Source organism: Brachyistius frenatus, unplaced genomic scaffold, assembly GCF_029030835.1.
Source record: "Brachyistius frenatus isolate BFR_SWC_R1_liver_20210118 unplaced genomic scaffold, ASM2903083v1 Contig_68, whole genome shotgun sequence".
NCBI classification, from domain to species: Eukaryota; Metazoa; Chordata; class Actinopteri; family Embiotocidae; genus Brachyistius; species Brachyistius frenatus.
In genome coordinates this window covers 965,062-981,467 of record NW_027210667.1, presented here as the reverse complement: position 1 = coordinate 981,467, position 16,406 = coordinate 965,062, and the positions used below count along the sequence as shown (strand labels likewise).

General features: G+C 38.3%; 1 protein-coding gene across 1 annotated transcript; it reads right to left on the bottom strand.

Moving 5' to 3' along the window:
• Positions 1-1,680: 1,680 nt before the first annotated feature.
• trpc4b (transient receptor potential cation channel, subfamily C, member 4b) lies at positions 1,681-12,854 on the bottom strand. The gene is made up of 11 exons (XM_069707410.1): positions 12,749-12,854; positions 11,969-12,363; positions 10,146-10,664; positions 6,246-6,582; positions 5,406-5,545; positions 4,943-5,256; positions 4,641-4,836; positions 4,323-4,517; positions 4,040-4,081; positions 3,862-3,951; positions 1,681-3,758 (listed from the first exon to the last, which is right to left on the bottom strand). The coding sequence occupies exons 2-11, from the start codon at positions 12,344-12,346 to the stop codon at positions 3,189-3,191; spliced, it is 2,781 nt and encodes a 926-aa protein (XP_069563511.1). The 5' UTR covers positions 12,347-12,363; positions 12,749-12,854; the 3' UTR covers positions 1,681-3,188.
• Between the last annotated feature and the right edge of the window lie 3,552 nt (positions 12,855-16,406).

Genomic DNA, 16,406 nt, shown 5'->3' with positions numbered 1-16,406 from the left:
AATTGCATTAAAAGCAAGTCAATTGATCTTGACAAATCAGCACACCTTTTCTAATTCAAAATTTTAAGGCTCAACATACTTTCTCAGTGCACTGCAACAAAAACATCTCAGTCCGTTTTTTTTTTTTTTATAAACTTGAAGCTGACAATATATCTGTTAACACATTAACAGATATATATATATATATATATATATATATATATATATATATATATATATATATATATATATATATATATATATATATATATATATATATATATATATATATATATATATATTATTTTCAGTAGAAATCAATTTATAGTTGCTCCATCAAAGCTCAAAACCGCTATGAACGGAGAAACTTCATCAAAAAGGTCACGAATACTCAGATATGAGTAAAACGATGACAACGACGAAATCACACTTAACCCCTATGCAAAATGAGCCATGACACTGGTTGATGAAAGACAACCTCATTTTTGTTTTTTTTTCCATGAAAATATTTTATTTTCTATACGTGTAGTTGTGATACCCAAGGGGTTAACAGTTACACCATTCAGTCTGCCACATGTGCCGATAGCCAGATGTTCCAAATGTGATCAAGAAATGTCTTATCTGACTTGTTTATTTGTTTTCAACAGCAGCCTGAAAAAGTTATAAAAAAAACGAATCACATGTCTGTTCCAAAGTTGACACTTTCAAGGCAGCAAGCTGCTGAACTATCTAGACATAAAACTCTCTAAAATCCCAAACACCGGATTATACATGAACTTTTCCACTCATTCCATTAAACAGCTAAATTTCAAACCAAAGCCTGCGCCTGCTTGGACTGATAAATAAATGCATCAAAGAAGTCACTACAGTGATAATTGAATGCAGTGTGGCTTTTGCACTTGGAATATCAACACTCTCTGTCTGAATCACTCACACTACTTCACTTCATACACACACACACACACACACACACACACACACACACACACACACACACACACACACACACACACACACACACACACACACACACACACACACACACACACACACACACACACACACACACACACCCCATGCATAGCAAAGAATGTACAGTGAAAAAGTAAGTCTCCTTTCTTTGTACAGAGCTAGAAAGCTCCTTTTACAAGTGGAAATTAAATCAAAAATGTGACAGCAATCTAAAGTGAATGAGCTTTTCAGATACAGTTCATATACCTGAACTATGAGCTGAATATCTGTGTAAATCCAGACTATAATTAAGCTTCTCTTGCATAGCACTGGTAAAACTCAACTCTCTGCTACCTGGTGGTGCTTCCATAATAAACTCAGCGTCCTTATGTTACAGGTTAAAAACTAAAAGTACAGCTTGCATTACATGTTTTTCAAAGGTTTGGAATTTTTCTATTTTAAGTAACATGATTGAACGCAAATTGCACAAACACAGCGATGCACTGTTAACATATTTTCATAGAGCCCACTGCATTAGTCTCTCGCCCATCAGTAGAGGGGGCTCAATGCCTGCCTGGTAGTCTGAATTGGAGTATCTCTGATGCCAGCTAATTTTCCTCCCAACCACTGATTCACTGAATCCTATGAGAGCCGGAAATCACACAGTTGGCAGCGAGTGTTAAATTTAAAACAGTAAAGCTCTTAAATGTATTAAGTTAGTAGGAAGTTGTATTGTGTTGCTTCCAGTGATCGTCATATTGGGCACAGTGGTAGGTTAACAGAAAAAAAAAATCCTTTTAATAAACACCAACAAAAACAAATATTCCCTTCAGTGTTATATCATTGGATTGTTATTACTGATGCGTTACCACATCAACACCACTTTTTTATTTTGTAACTCAACAAAGCAGACCTAATTTCAACATATTTATATAATTTAGGCAGTTTAAATAATAACAGTGTGTCATTGTTTCTCCTCAATATAGTCTGTATACTGCATGTAAATAAAACATTTGCAAATTGATTACTGTAGTTAATACAAAATTATGAATTGCATAAAAATAGGCAACATTAATATTTAAAAAGTACTAGTATCTTAACATTGTACAGTTCTAATGAACTTAGGTCCTTTGGTTCTGTAGATATAAGAACATGAGTCAGTTCCTACCTGACTGAACAGACAGAATATTGATACATTGTTATTTGTTTTGCAAATAAGAGAGTGCAACAGAGCCTTCAGTAATGCTTCTCCTCTGACCAAGCACACAGTGCAAGAAAATAGTGAGCATGTTGATGTAAGCTGTGCATCAAGAGCAATATGTCAGGGGGACAACTGTATACAAGGCGAGAGGGAGAAAGTAAACTATTTACTGAACTCTTGTCCAGTAAACATCAGGGAGATTTCAGCCAGTTCATGCAATTTGTTCAGTTGCGTCCGTATCTACCCCATCTACTCTCTGCCTTACAGTTAATTTGTTGTTTTGAAATGAGAGAAGAAAAACAATAAAGTGTGCTGTAATATAAGAGAGAGAACTGAACTGTCATCTTTATAGATGAGACCAAGAATAGTTTGCAACACTCGTAAACTGGCATTCACATTTTATTTAATCAGAGTAATTTAAATACATCGCAAGCTACTAAATTGCACAGTAGTACATTTCTAGAAAGCCCGTGTGCCATTACATTGTGTGCCTCTTCAACAACAACAAGAGTAACACTTTTCCTCTCACACTAAACATGTTAAAAGGGTGAAGGTAAAAAGAATCTGCCTCTGAACTCTGAATTAGGGTGCTACATTGCTCATTAATTTATTAATGTGCCAAAATTAAATATAAAATTCACTCAGGTATTAGATACAATAAATATGTTTATACTGCGTATTAATAGTCTGGCTTATTTCTTTCTGCATAATAAACTTCAGCCAAATGAACAGGGTACTGTCAGCACATGAGGAGTAATACTTGTTCAATAGATATGGAGAGTTAAGATGCAGTACTTTTTGCATGTAATCACAGTAAGAGGACAGGATAGGCAGCTGTGTGTCATTCTATATATTTTATGTGTATGCATGTAATATATTGGAAAATGACATAGCATTATTGTGCCATTGCATACGTGAATGGATATAAGATAAAATATACCAAATATGCAATTTCAACTACAGTACTGTTTATTATGAGTGACTTTATTTCCACAAAATACTTATGATGCTAGATGAAAGAATGAACATTTAAAAATTAAAAACCCAAAATGTTGCTTTAACATGATTTATGTCTTTCACTTGCCGACAGATTGGTTTTCATATGTTTTGGCCCGTTTGTCCCTTCCTTAACGTGATCGCTGCACAAATGTTCGGTCTCCTGAATGTCCTCCACTTCCTGTACGACTTCCACGATTACTTTTTCAGTCTGAAGTTGTTCTTGGCTTTGTCCACCCGATCTCAACGTATCTTCCTCTGGCAATGAATATATTTCATCACATTTCTGAGAAGGTTTTTTTTTCTGTCTCTGAAGGGATCCAACATTGGAAACTTCTTTGGCTAGCTTGTTTTGAGACTGTCCGGTACCGGACAACACAACTGAACCGTTGGCACAATTAGAGCAAACAGAGCCGGTGGTGCTGGTAGATTCACTGTGCAGTGTGGTGGTGATCACTTCAACCAGCTTCTGTTGAGGCTCATCAATAGAGAATATGGGAGAATATTTTAATGAGTTTCCAGCATAAGTCAAGGTGGAGCATGCAACGTTACCTGCTACCCCACCATGAGGTTTACCCTTCATCATTCCCAGAACTTCATAGCGGAAGCTGGAGATATCCTGCTTAAGCTCCTATTGATAATTGAAAATGTGAGATTAAACAGCAGAAGAGATTACATGGCAAAAAAAGAAGAAGACTTAATTAAGGTTAAAATGATGAATAATGGCGCACTACCTTAAAATTGTCTTCTGTCAGCCCCTCCTCTGTCTTGGCATCTCTGATCATTGCAGCAACATACCGCTTCACAAGGTTCCTCAAAACCTCCTTAAAAACACACACACATTATTCTTTAATACAAATACACAGAGAATATCAAAATACAACAGCACTGAATGGAAAATAAGATTTTTACCTGATACTCATAGTTTAGTCGTACATTTTCTGCAGCACGTCTCTACAGTTGAAGGAAAAGCAAAAGGCTAATTACCAAGTAACATGTTATTTGTGGTGACTTGACCTTTCTCAATAGGTGGTCTTATGATGCACATTAACAAAAATGAGAACACGTAATCTAATTTACTCTTAATTTCTTTGGAGCCACCCACTTTAAGGCTATAGTAAGGACAGGCATTGAAAATGTATGGAGTGAAGTGGTGACAACACATCTAAACAGCAAATCTCTGGAAACCTCTTACCCCCAAGGTTTCGAAGGTTTCAAGTCTTTGTATGCTTTGTCTCCTAAACAAATGCGTCTTTATCCATGCAGTTATATAGTAAACCGACTTTGGACTGGGTACTATATTGAATGGAGATGGCAAGGTTCCCCCTTCTTCAAAATAGCTCATCCATAACTTTGTTCTTGCAAATTTCCACTCTATATCTGCATGATCCTGAAAAGAAAAACAAACAATTTAGCAAAACATTTGACAAAGAAGTACCAGACATTTTTTTTTATAAATTGATAAAACTATTTAAAAAACAAACTAGAATTGGTTTTAATCAATACCACTCACAGCAATGTGCTGGTAGGAGTTGTTCATCATTGCAATTAGCATGTTCAGAAGCACAACCAATGAGATGACATTATAAGTGCCAAACATGGTACTGCCCACAAACTCTGTGAATTCATGATCTGGCTGCACATTGGTCACATAGAGGGAAATCAGGCCAAATACCGACCAAAATAATGACTGCAGCGTCTCGAAAAGCCTGAAAAGCAAATAACCATACATCACGACATGCTGAAAAACAAACTTAGTTATTATAACCAGTGCAGATTTGTCAGGGACAATTTATTAAAAGAACTTGAACTTGCGTTACGAAAGCGTTGTTTTGATGACTACAGCGAATACCCCTGCATTTATCAGCCTCAACTGTTTCGTAATAAAAGTAGAGCTGGTTGAGGCCATTGGCAAAGGCCAGCAGCACCAGACAGTAGATGAAGAGGAATTTTAGGATGTCCAGAAGCATGCGGCCCAGTGAAATCTGTAAAGGGCCCAGATGGGAGTTGGCAGTAAAAAGGCAGATGAGGCGCAAGGAGCTGAAGATGTTGGCAATGGCAAACAATGCTTCTGCCACCAAAGTTGGGTGCCACGTTTCCCATGTGTTTCTGGGTTTACTCCCATTGTACTGTTGAAAAAATAAAAACAATAAATACAGAGTCCCATTAATTATAGATGCTGCAGAGCTTCAGGATTTCCAGCACACTTTATTTTCCTGTGTTATATTTTGGTAATATTTTTTAATCTATGGCTGTCAAATACCTTGATATACATTACCTTGGCATATGCGACAATTTTTAGTGAAATGGTTGCAAGATACAAAGCGTTCATAACAAAGTCCATTAAATTCCACCAGTCATCTATGTAGTCCTCGAAACCACTATCCCACATCTGCTTGATCTCAGTCCATACAAAGCCTTGGAGAGATGAACAAAATAAAACATCAGTCATTTGCTATTGTAACACCAATGCTCAGGTAAAGTTCCACAGGGGAAAAAAATGATATGGGAGAAATAAAGAACGTGCAGATATTAGCATATTGTATAGATGACCATGTCCACAGTTAAGCACCTTGGCTTTGACTTCTTTCAAATGTGTGTGCCCACAGTGTACATGTTTACAACAGTGTAGGCTAACAGGAGAATCATTTTCCACTAGTGCTATCAGCTTCGGTCGGCTTGACTGTTCTTGCTTTTTTTGGTTTTCCATTAGGGAAAAGTTGTGTTTTGGTTTTTTAAAAATTTTATTAATGGTATCATCTCTGTCAAGGTTCCAAGTTAGCTAATCGTCTAAACACGCTATTGTTATCAATCGAAGCTACCTTTGGAACTGCAAACTTTATTCACTGGAAAACATAATTTGTCTATTTGCTATGACAAACAGCTACATACCGACAATCAAGAACAGTATTCTCTATAAACCCACCATTGTTAGGGTGTGTGTTGCCTTGAGGATGATGTAACGGCAGTTTCGTGCACATTGTTAGCGGGTACTATGTGCGGTGGAAAACATAATCCAGAAGAATACCTCGTACCAAAAGCGAACACAGTCGTGTAGACTAGAGCAGGTAACAGTAGGGGACAAGGGGCTTTGGTGTGTCTGTGTGTGTAACGTTACCAAGCACCCAGGGCAGGATCATCCATTCCACAGGGGTGGGTGCCGGACCCTGAGAGTCCCGCTTTTTAGAGTCAACATGCTGCGAGGTCAAGAAGAGCAGGAAGAGGAAGGTCAAGTAGGAAGAAGTGTGACAGATGAACTTGATGAAGGGCTTACGGATGAATAAGCCATAGCGGCTCTTTGGAGAGGTCAGGTAGAAGATGCATAACAGAGGAAAGAGGAGGCCAATGAAGAAACAAGTGATGAGCTTTACTGCCCAGTGACGCCTCCTCCAGCCAGGGAATTCATCATACCACCGAGAAGCCAGCAGCTGCTGGCAGTTGGGCTGAGCAACAAACTGAGAGATAGAGAGAGACAGAGTAACGTTAATTTATGTTACCTATAATCTAACTTTTTTTTATAGATTCATTTTGTTTTTAAAACCCCATCAGAAAATTACAAATCAGAATAAAGGCAATTAAGCTTTTGTCTTGACCATCCAAGATATGCAAACAGTATGCAAAAAAATGGTTGTAAATAAAAACTGTAAAGTTTGTATTGATCGCCCCAATACAGAGTGTTGTCATGTGAAGTTTTGTGCATCAGAACACAGACTCCTCCTCCTTCCACATACATCAAGGACAACATTTAGAGATGGAGAAAACATGTTAAATTCTTCACCCTACTGAACAGAAAAAGAGCTCCTACAAAAACAAGGAAAGATTGTCCAGACTAATAACGTATGCTCTTTGTTTTAATCACCTAATATCTAAAATGCAACTAAGAGTACTGTAAAAACACTCCATATTACTCCTGAGATGCAAAATTAATAACAGAAACATATTCCGCGAACACTAGTGCTAGACAAATGTTTCAAAAAGAAAAATGTGTTTCTCACACACACACACACACACACACACACACACACACACACACACACACACACACACACACACACACACACACACACACACACACACACACACACACACACACACACACACACACACACACTTTCTCTCGTCTTCTGAAATTTAATATAAACATCTTCCTGGACATCTGCAGATGGTGATGGAAGATAATTTCATTTTAACCAAGTTATGGCCAAATGGATCCCCGTAATGGTACTACATAATGTAGCATTAAATTGAGGTTATCCATCAGTGCAGAATCTGACTCTTTAAATGTTTTCTAACTGTCCTTGTGGGATTTTGACTTGCTATGATGTGACTGGAGGCAAAAGGTAGCATCTGGAAGGAACAGATTTTGTCCGAGAACATTTTTGGAAGGTGAAAACGACCTCATCCACATGTCACACTGCACTATTCTGGTGTTAATTCTGTCCTAAGGCACATTCATAGTGATGGCATACTGTATAGTGCAAATAAATGTCGGAAATTATAGTGACATTTCATCAGTTTAATTGCATATGATTAAAAGGTGATTTTTTTTTTAAATTTTTTTTTTTTAGTTTTTTTTTATAGATAAGAATCTTTTAAAAATCACCTGGTATTTCCTTACTGTACATAGAATACTGCCTAATCAGCAATGGCTTGTTTTTATATATATACTGTTTTGTACTTTTGGGTTCAAGACGGTATCCACGTGATGGAACTGCAATGCATTTAAAAAAAAAATAATAATAATAATAATAATAGAGAACCCAGGTCCATGGACTTAATACAACTATAAAAATGGACGTAGTCTGAAAAGTGAAGTCAATTTGAAAGTGCCTTAAAATGCAATACTTTAGGGGCTGCCAATAGACTCCCATTTAAAAACTTAGGTATGTTTGGGGGTGTGCCTGGTTTTATTGAAATGGCTGGGGTGCAGTCAGGCTCCCGTTACAGGTAGGCAGGCATAGTGACCTCAGGTTCCCAGTCAGATCCATGATGATAAAAAAAAATGCACATAGCCTTCATGATGTCACACATAGGATACCAGAAGACCAGTTTTGTCATTCAGTGTTGGTAGCTCTGACTGTTACCAGGAAATGGGCAAAGAGGTGGTGCGTGAATGAAGTCTTTACTGGCTTTTGGAGCCAGCCTCAAGTGATCATTTGAGGAACTGCAGTTTTTCGCACTTCTGTGTTAACTTTATTTTTCAGGCCCAGAGATAGCCGCTTGGTTAGATCTAAAAGAGTCAGACCCTCCCTTTACTTCTCACCTCCTACACCCACTAGTCCAAATATGGTCACTTTTTGCTCCAAAAAACCCACCAAATACTGACAGCCAAAATACCAGACACAAGGCTTCAAAACAGCAGTTCTCATACCAATAGGTGGGTTGAAAGGTCAGAGCAGAATCAATGCAAAAGTAAAATAATTGTAGAGGATAGCAAGGAAACATCTTTACTGAACACTTTAAAAGGATGATTTTACCACCAATAATGTGAACATCCAGTAAGTGCTTGTGGTCTGTGTATTCCAATAAAACTCCAACCAGTTTTGGTCTTGAGAGAAATCAGGAGTGGCAAACAGCACAGCTTAACAAAATGTGTTGTCTTGTCTGACTGCGAGTATTCATTGACATTTGAAATATGGCATTCTATGTACTACATACAAGAACGCACTGGGAGTGCACAACAATCACTATACGGTTAGGTTAGGTTAGGTTAGGTTAGGTTAGGTTAGGTTAGGTTAGGTTAGGTAGTTACTTTATTAATCCCCGAGGGGAAATCTTTTGAAATTTAAGGCAGCTCCCCTATATTAATTTTACTTGTTTAGTACTGGTTGCAGTTTTAGTTAACTTTTTGCTTGCAAAACACTTCAGTTTACTATGCAACTCTCTCATACATCTGTTTGTTCGTGCCCTTAATCATTTTGAAAGTTTTTAAATTTCTGATCAAGTTTTAAATAGACAAATCTTTATAAGGACAAGTCAAAATCTTAAGTCTACCTGTTGTTTTATGAAATTCATTTTTGTTTCAGCCTCACTCTTGTTCATCTAGGACATATAATTACATAGACAACATGAGTAGCAAGGCCTGCCTGAAATGGTTATAGTCTAACGTCACAACCTTTTCCATGGAGACAAAGTGGAGCACATGAAGTAGCTGACAGTCACACTGATCTGTTATCCTCACACTGCCAACTGTGTCATCAAAATATAACAGAAAAGACAACAAAAGACAAAACGCTGCATGCAGACTCTTATTTTAATGTCAAGACTAAATTTAAAATGTAAACATGTGGTATGAGCCATTAACTCTGCAGATACTATACAACTGCTGCATACAAACAAGACCCCAAACCTTGAATTAGTCTCTTTAATGAGTGGAAAAACTAAAATCCCCCGCTGAATGTACGTAATGTGCCCTTTATATTGTAGTTTGGAAAAAATAAAACATCTATGACATTATTATTTGTACTGACTGTGTAATTTTTAGTAGGTTACCTCTATATCCCAAAAGGAAATGACAAAGTTGGCATTGGTAGGGGATAAATGCTCCAAAGAAGATGTTAAAATGACAGTAAAAAGGTTCCTTCCCTAATTAAAATATTATGAGTTTAGATTTCAGGGAAATGGCCATTGCTTCTTCCATCATTATCCTCAATTATCCAATCATCATGGGACTGTCTAAGAGGGCTACTGTAATGCATTGCTAAGAGCCAGCTTGGCAATTACATGTTCTAAACTCCCAAAGGATATCTCCACCCATCTCAGGCCATGTGCAACTCATCTCGGCACTTTTCTTGTCATCCAGTCCATTGTATTCAAACAGTATTTATTCCTTTTATCAAATTGTTCCATAACCGTTTATTCTGTAATACCCTCTCAGTTCTCAACATGCCTGTATGTGTAGCGGTGTTTGCAGACACATTCCTGTACTTGAAGATATCCTGAAAAAAAAAAAAACCTGTTGATGTCAGCCATAGCAGTCACATTACCAAGGCAATATAGGAATCAATCAGGAGCTTACCCCTTTCTGGCAATATTTGATAGCCAGTTTGAGCCGAGCCAGATCATTACTGGTGTCATCCAGCAGAGGATTGACGTCATCACGGTAGTTGAGGATTAGTTCCAGCTCTCTGGAACTTCGGGTCTGGTCCAAGAGGTCTTTTGCAAATTGTTTACAAATATGGGACAGCTCCTCATATTCAGCCTTGAACTCGTTCTCCACGGTGCTGAGCTCTTCCAGCTCCCAGCTGAGCTGAAAAGCCGTGAGGAAGGGGTCCTCGCTGGAGAGGGCGATGAGAGACGGACTGGAGAGGGCCTTGTAGATGTTGAGACGAGAGCGCGAGTTGCGCAGGCTGTCCACGTCTGAACTGGATACACACTCCACACAGTTGCAACGCACGGCATGTGGTTGAGGTATGGAAACACCTCGCTGCACAAGCAGTTTAATGATCTCATAGTTGTTAGTGTGAGCTGCGAGGATGATCGGAGTGATGTCTGGGGTGAAGTCTGAAAATTGTTTGTCCAGCAGAATTGGTGGGACCTTTTCAGGAAGTCAAGAGAGGAAAACACAAACAAATACAAATGAAACAGAATATATTTACAAGACACAACGATTAGATCAGATAGTTCACAGATTAGCATTGCTTTTGAACCCATCAACGGAAAAGATACAACTTTGAGCACGTCTAATTTCATCCGTTTTCAGTCACTGACCATGTTGTATAACAGAAAGCACATCACTAATGGCTTGTGGTTCAGATGGCCTCACAATATCTTAATGGTTGGAAGCAACAACACCCTTTTTTATTTTCCGTTGCTTCACAGAAGATGCCAGCTCCTTTACAGAACAGACCAAGCAGCCTAGAACCCCCCCCCCCCAAAAAAACACCATAATTTATAAAGATGTCAGAAAAAAAACACAACGCCTTTATCAAAGAGCCTGATACTGCGGAGAACGGCCTTTTGCCGTGTCAGACAGATCCACAGCAGCATTAGTTCTGTAACTGAGCAGAAAATAACAGCTTGATTCAGAAAATAAACACGGTCGTGTTCGACATAAGGAATTAAAAAATGATCTGCTTTCCTCTCTTATACTTTGAGGATAAAATTAAAGGAAAACATGTCACAACTGAAGCCAAGTTAACACGGTCAGACATAACATTGATGTAAATGGTTTGTGCTGTCCTAGTAGATTAAAACTTGCTGTACAGCCAGTGCTGGTCTTCATGAAAGCCAGGCTCGCTATCAGAATCCCCAGAATCTTGCTCTTTAGAGGCATTATCAGAAACATATGAACAAATACAACCAGCTGGGTGGGAATACAGCTTTAAAAGACATGCATAATTGTTTATATCATTTTCGGTAAAAAATGTTTTGATTTTTGAACTCAGCATTGACTAATATTAATAATAAATGTGCCTTTATATTTCACTACATTTCATAATGTTTCTCATAGGAGCACATTAAAGGCCCTCCATATGTACTTGTGCCTTTTTTCTGTACTGGCATGAACATAAGAGCATTTGCATTTGGCGACATGAGTAGGATGCATTTCAAAGAAAGCATCAAATGAAGGAAACCGCCTTACAAGCCTGATCAGAATTAGTAACTTACAGTGAGACACACTCTAGACTCAGACTTGTAAACAGTGATGTTGTAACCTCAATAAATAAAGCAGTACAGTAACACATGATATGAGGCATAATTGTGTGTCATGATCTGTTGTGCAGAAGAGGCTCAAAAAAACTTTTCTGAATACGAAAGTGAAAATCCCCCAAAAATATCAACGTGTGGGTTAAAAGGTCAGCGAAAAAGAGATGTTATTATGGATTATGGTAAACCTACCTGTTTTTCCCCACGTGGCTTCTTGTGGTTGAGCAGCAGCTCCACAGCTCCCACCACTTCTTTACGAATGGCGTGAAGCAGAGCATCACCCACGTATACATTATAGCTGAGCAGCAGCTCTATCATCTCCAGGTTCTCGTTTTCAATGGCAATGAGCAGGGCTGTGCGTCCCAGAGGGTCAATGCAGTTGATGTTGATCCTGAAGTAGATCTCTGCCTCCTCTAGGGCTTGCTTCACGCTGGCATAGTCCCCCTTCTCAACAGCCCCCAGGTAGACCTTCTCCATGGGAGAGAGCTCGGACTCTGCCCGCACGACCCGCAGGGGGATGCGGTCCCTGTACGAGGAGTTGTCCGTTTTCCTGTAATACAGCTGGTCCATTGCTACTACAGAATCAACTGAGAATGGTTGAGACGCATCAAAAAAGAAAAGAAAATGTAGGTTCAACTTTGATGCCTATGACACATTTTTGTGATTAAACACACCCTTTCAAACTATGTAGACTACTTCAAAATTACAAAGTGCACTTTATATTATGAGTTTATAACACATTTTAGGATAGGCAACATTTGAGCGACAAAAAAAGATGCATATATGTTTGCATTCAAAACGTGTTATGCTTCCTGTGAATACCTACAACATTTGAGATAGTCAACATAGAAAGCCACGTCAGCAGATGACTACAGGAGATTCCTTTTTTTTTTCTTCTTCTTCTTCTTTCAAACGAGCTCAATCGTCATTTCATGGGATTATAATCATGCACAAAAGACACAGCAACTTTACCGTTGTCCTGTTGCTCTGATTTACATCGATCACTCGACAGAGAGCTGTGCGCGCACCGCGGCTGCCGAAGAGGGAAGTCGCGTGGTCAGAGCCTCGGTCTCCCACTGAAGTCTCCGTGGCCAGAGCCTCGGTCTCCCACTGAAGTCTCCGTGGCCAGAGCCTCGGTCTCCCACTGAAGTCTCCGCCACAGACGCTGGAACTTAATGGCATGTCATGTTGTCATGTGCCCTGCCCACTCCTTTGGCTCAAACCACCGACCTGCAAATGTATCTGCAAAAAAATACACACACACACACACACACACGGAGTCAGGTGGGAACAAATGTACCAATCAATTTTGTCCTCTATTGCTTCAAAATAATTCACCAAACAAAGTTAAAATAATAACTAGGTCTGATTTGAAGGTCCTGCTGTAACATCGTTGCAGAGTTGAGGGGCAGAAGTCATTTCAGGGCATGTTAAACTCCTCTCAGATATATATTCTTGCCAAAAAGAATCCCGTCCTCAACTTGGCTGTAGTTGCGTGGTCCTGGTGAACATTTCTAAATTGCTTTGGAAATGAAAACCAATTAAATTAGACGGGCAGTCAGAAGGTGCAGATCTCCGCCAAGGTCAAGAGTCCACTCTTGTATGATATGCAAATCCGCAACCACTAATTATGTCTGGATATATTTACAATTATGGGGATGTTACAACTGTACTGGTTCCCCTCAATTAATTCACTTTCCTCAAGTGTTCAATGATGACCAACTACTCTACTAAGTTTGAGTACGTACATGTGTACTCCTGGAAAAAAAAATATTAATCGTTTATCACAGTTAAGATAGAGGACAGAGACTTATGACATCATAGTCCAAACTTACCGCCATCCCTTTCAAACTCCGGTAACACATCCTGCTATCCAGGTGTATATTTGTTATATTCAGTCCTTCTACTTAACCAGATCATTATTAACTAGGCCTGCAACTGTGTGAGCAGGTAGCAAGCTATCAAATAAGTTGATGAGGGCGGAAAGACTCGACGGCACAGTGCGCCATGAGCCAGATAAAGCCAACTTGAACAATAAATCAGATTCAGTGTTAATGCAGTATTACTTTGGTGGAACTTTAAGATACCTTGCAACAATATGCTTGAGGTAAAAAAAAATACCCCAATTAATATTTACCTTTTACTCAAAGATACATTTAGCACAGGACGGCCATAGTGCCTTCCTCAGTAGAAAAAAAAATAATCAGTAATAAAGCATAATGATTTCAAACGCTTCAGAAAATGTGCAGTGACAGATTTGTACTTAGTGTCTACTGAACTCCTAAAAGGAGCCAGTAACGCAGTTTCTCATTAATGTTGTGGGCTCTAAGTATGCCACAAGGGGACTTATACAGTGTTGCAAAAAACATGATGTAATGTTTGCTGGAAACCACAAGGAAGATATAAACATCATTGTAGAGCAGATGAGGGCCCATTAGAACAAATTACTGTACTATACATAAATTAAAGTGAACCACAAAGTTCACCCTTTAGTAATGTCACAGATTTCCACGTGAAAAGCAGACTTGCATCAGTTCATTCCCATTCTCATCTCTTTACACTCTAACCTTAAGGGTTTCACAGATGCTCCACATGCCGAGATCGACTGTTCTCTCTCCAACCTTTCTTGTATTTTATTAGAGTTTTTGGTCATTTCATAGCTATTCACAATGATCTGAATTACCAAATACAGCCGGTTAAAGAGCATCGGGATTGTGAAAAGACTTCATCAGTTGCATGCATCATAAGAGGACATTGTGGTTGAGATAATGCGTTTCACCAAGTGCATCATGCTCCATGAATCATGAGTTCACATTCAGTATTTCCTCAGAGTCATTGCAATTAGCGTGTGATGAACTCCCGAGAAATGTGTCTGCTTGTGTGTGATTTTTGCAGCTACTGTATGCGAGAGGACACTTTGTATGATAAGAGAAATGTCACTCCTCCAGAGTCAAACAGGATCTCTCAGTTACACAACTTGTGGGCACTATTATCATTGCTGCAGGTGTTGCAAGACAATCTGGTGTTTTGTGCAATTACCAATACAGTTATACCAGCACCATCTTCTCCAGGGGTACAGTTATGATATGAACAAACAATGTTTATTTGATTTTACATACATGCACTGTATACTGTCCATGCATTGTCAAATTTCTTTAAACATTAAAAGCTACATGGGTTAGCTGGGCAGCTGCCCCAACTGGACCAACATGCACAACAAAATGTATTTAAAATCTATTACACATATGTTGTTGATGGGTTGAAAGCACCACAACTTGACTTAAGAAAGGACAAAACAAGATCAGCTTCAGATCCAACTTAAAAATACTCAATTTGTGTAAAAGTATTTAAAAACCTTTACAGCCACAGTGAAATCAGACAGAGAAAGATTATAATTTAGACTGAAGTAGAAAGATCATGTTGCAGTTTCACTACAAATTTGTATTCAGACAATAACAATGCATCCTGCTTCTGTGCTCTTACAGGCATGGATCAGTTTTGCATGGGTTACCTAAATAAAAATAAATATTAAAGCAAAGGTGTCTTAATAAAGGCTGCATCTAATTTAGGAGAGAGAGAGAGAGAGAGAGAGAGAGAGAGAGAGAAATACAATTTAAAAAAAACAAAACAGGAATAAGTACTCAGAACAAAAACACTAAGGCAGGAGCAGGAGCTTGAATTGAGCTGAGCTGAGAGAGCAAAAAAAAAAAAAAAAAAAAATAAAAAAGGAGACCTCTGGTGGATGGAGTGAGTGACAAGAACAACCCAAACAAAGGGAACAGAATGAAACTGTGCACATTAATACACCTGTGCTTTTCCTATAATAACCAGTCAAAATGTCTGTTTGGAAAAAAGACAATTGCACTGTTTTTTCATGTCTTAGGTTTGTCCTTCTTGAGAATATTTATTAAATTGGTCTACTTTTTGAAAAATACACTTAAGTTTTGCGTCACTGAAAAAACATTATGGCTAACAGAGACTGTGTAGTCAACATGTCAGAGTTAACTTAAGTCAATTAACACAATATGCAGCATTGGTAGTTTAATCTGCTCAACTGAGAATAAAATAAAAATGAAACTAAATCATTTGTATTATGTCTTATTCATAGTAGATTTTTTTTTATCTACATTTTAAAAGAGTATAAAGCAATCATCTAAGAACAAATAATTAATCTAAAGTTAATGCGTAATTCATGTAGTTTAAAAAATATTCAAATTAGTAATGTAATTCAGTATTCATTCACAAATTCTGCTGAAGATCAAAATGATCAGTGGGTTCATGAGTGGCATTTGAAAAGGTTTGTTACAATACGGGAGGATGTCGTCGCTTTCCCTTTCTCCCCTCGTAGAAGAGCACTTCAGTGTTAGAGAGCACAGCTGAGGTAGCAGCTGTAGTTTTTTGCCCGGAGGAGCTTTCAGTAGAGCATCTTTTCTATTTAATTACTGCTGAAATATAAGAATTCTGTTGCAGCCACCTTTGGAATATAACCTGCTTTTTTTTTTTTTTTTAGACGAAGCAGTTTGAAGTGCCTACCATCATATTGCCCAGTCAATTTAAGGTCACACAATATGATCATGTGCTGTATGTTTATTGTTGATACTTTTTGAGAAGACTCAATAGAAAAAGCTCA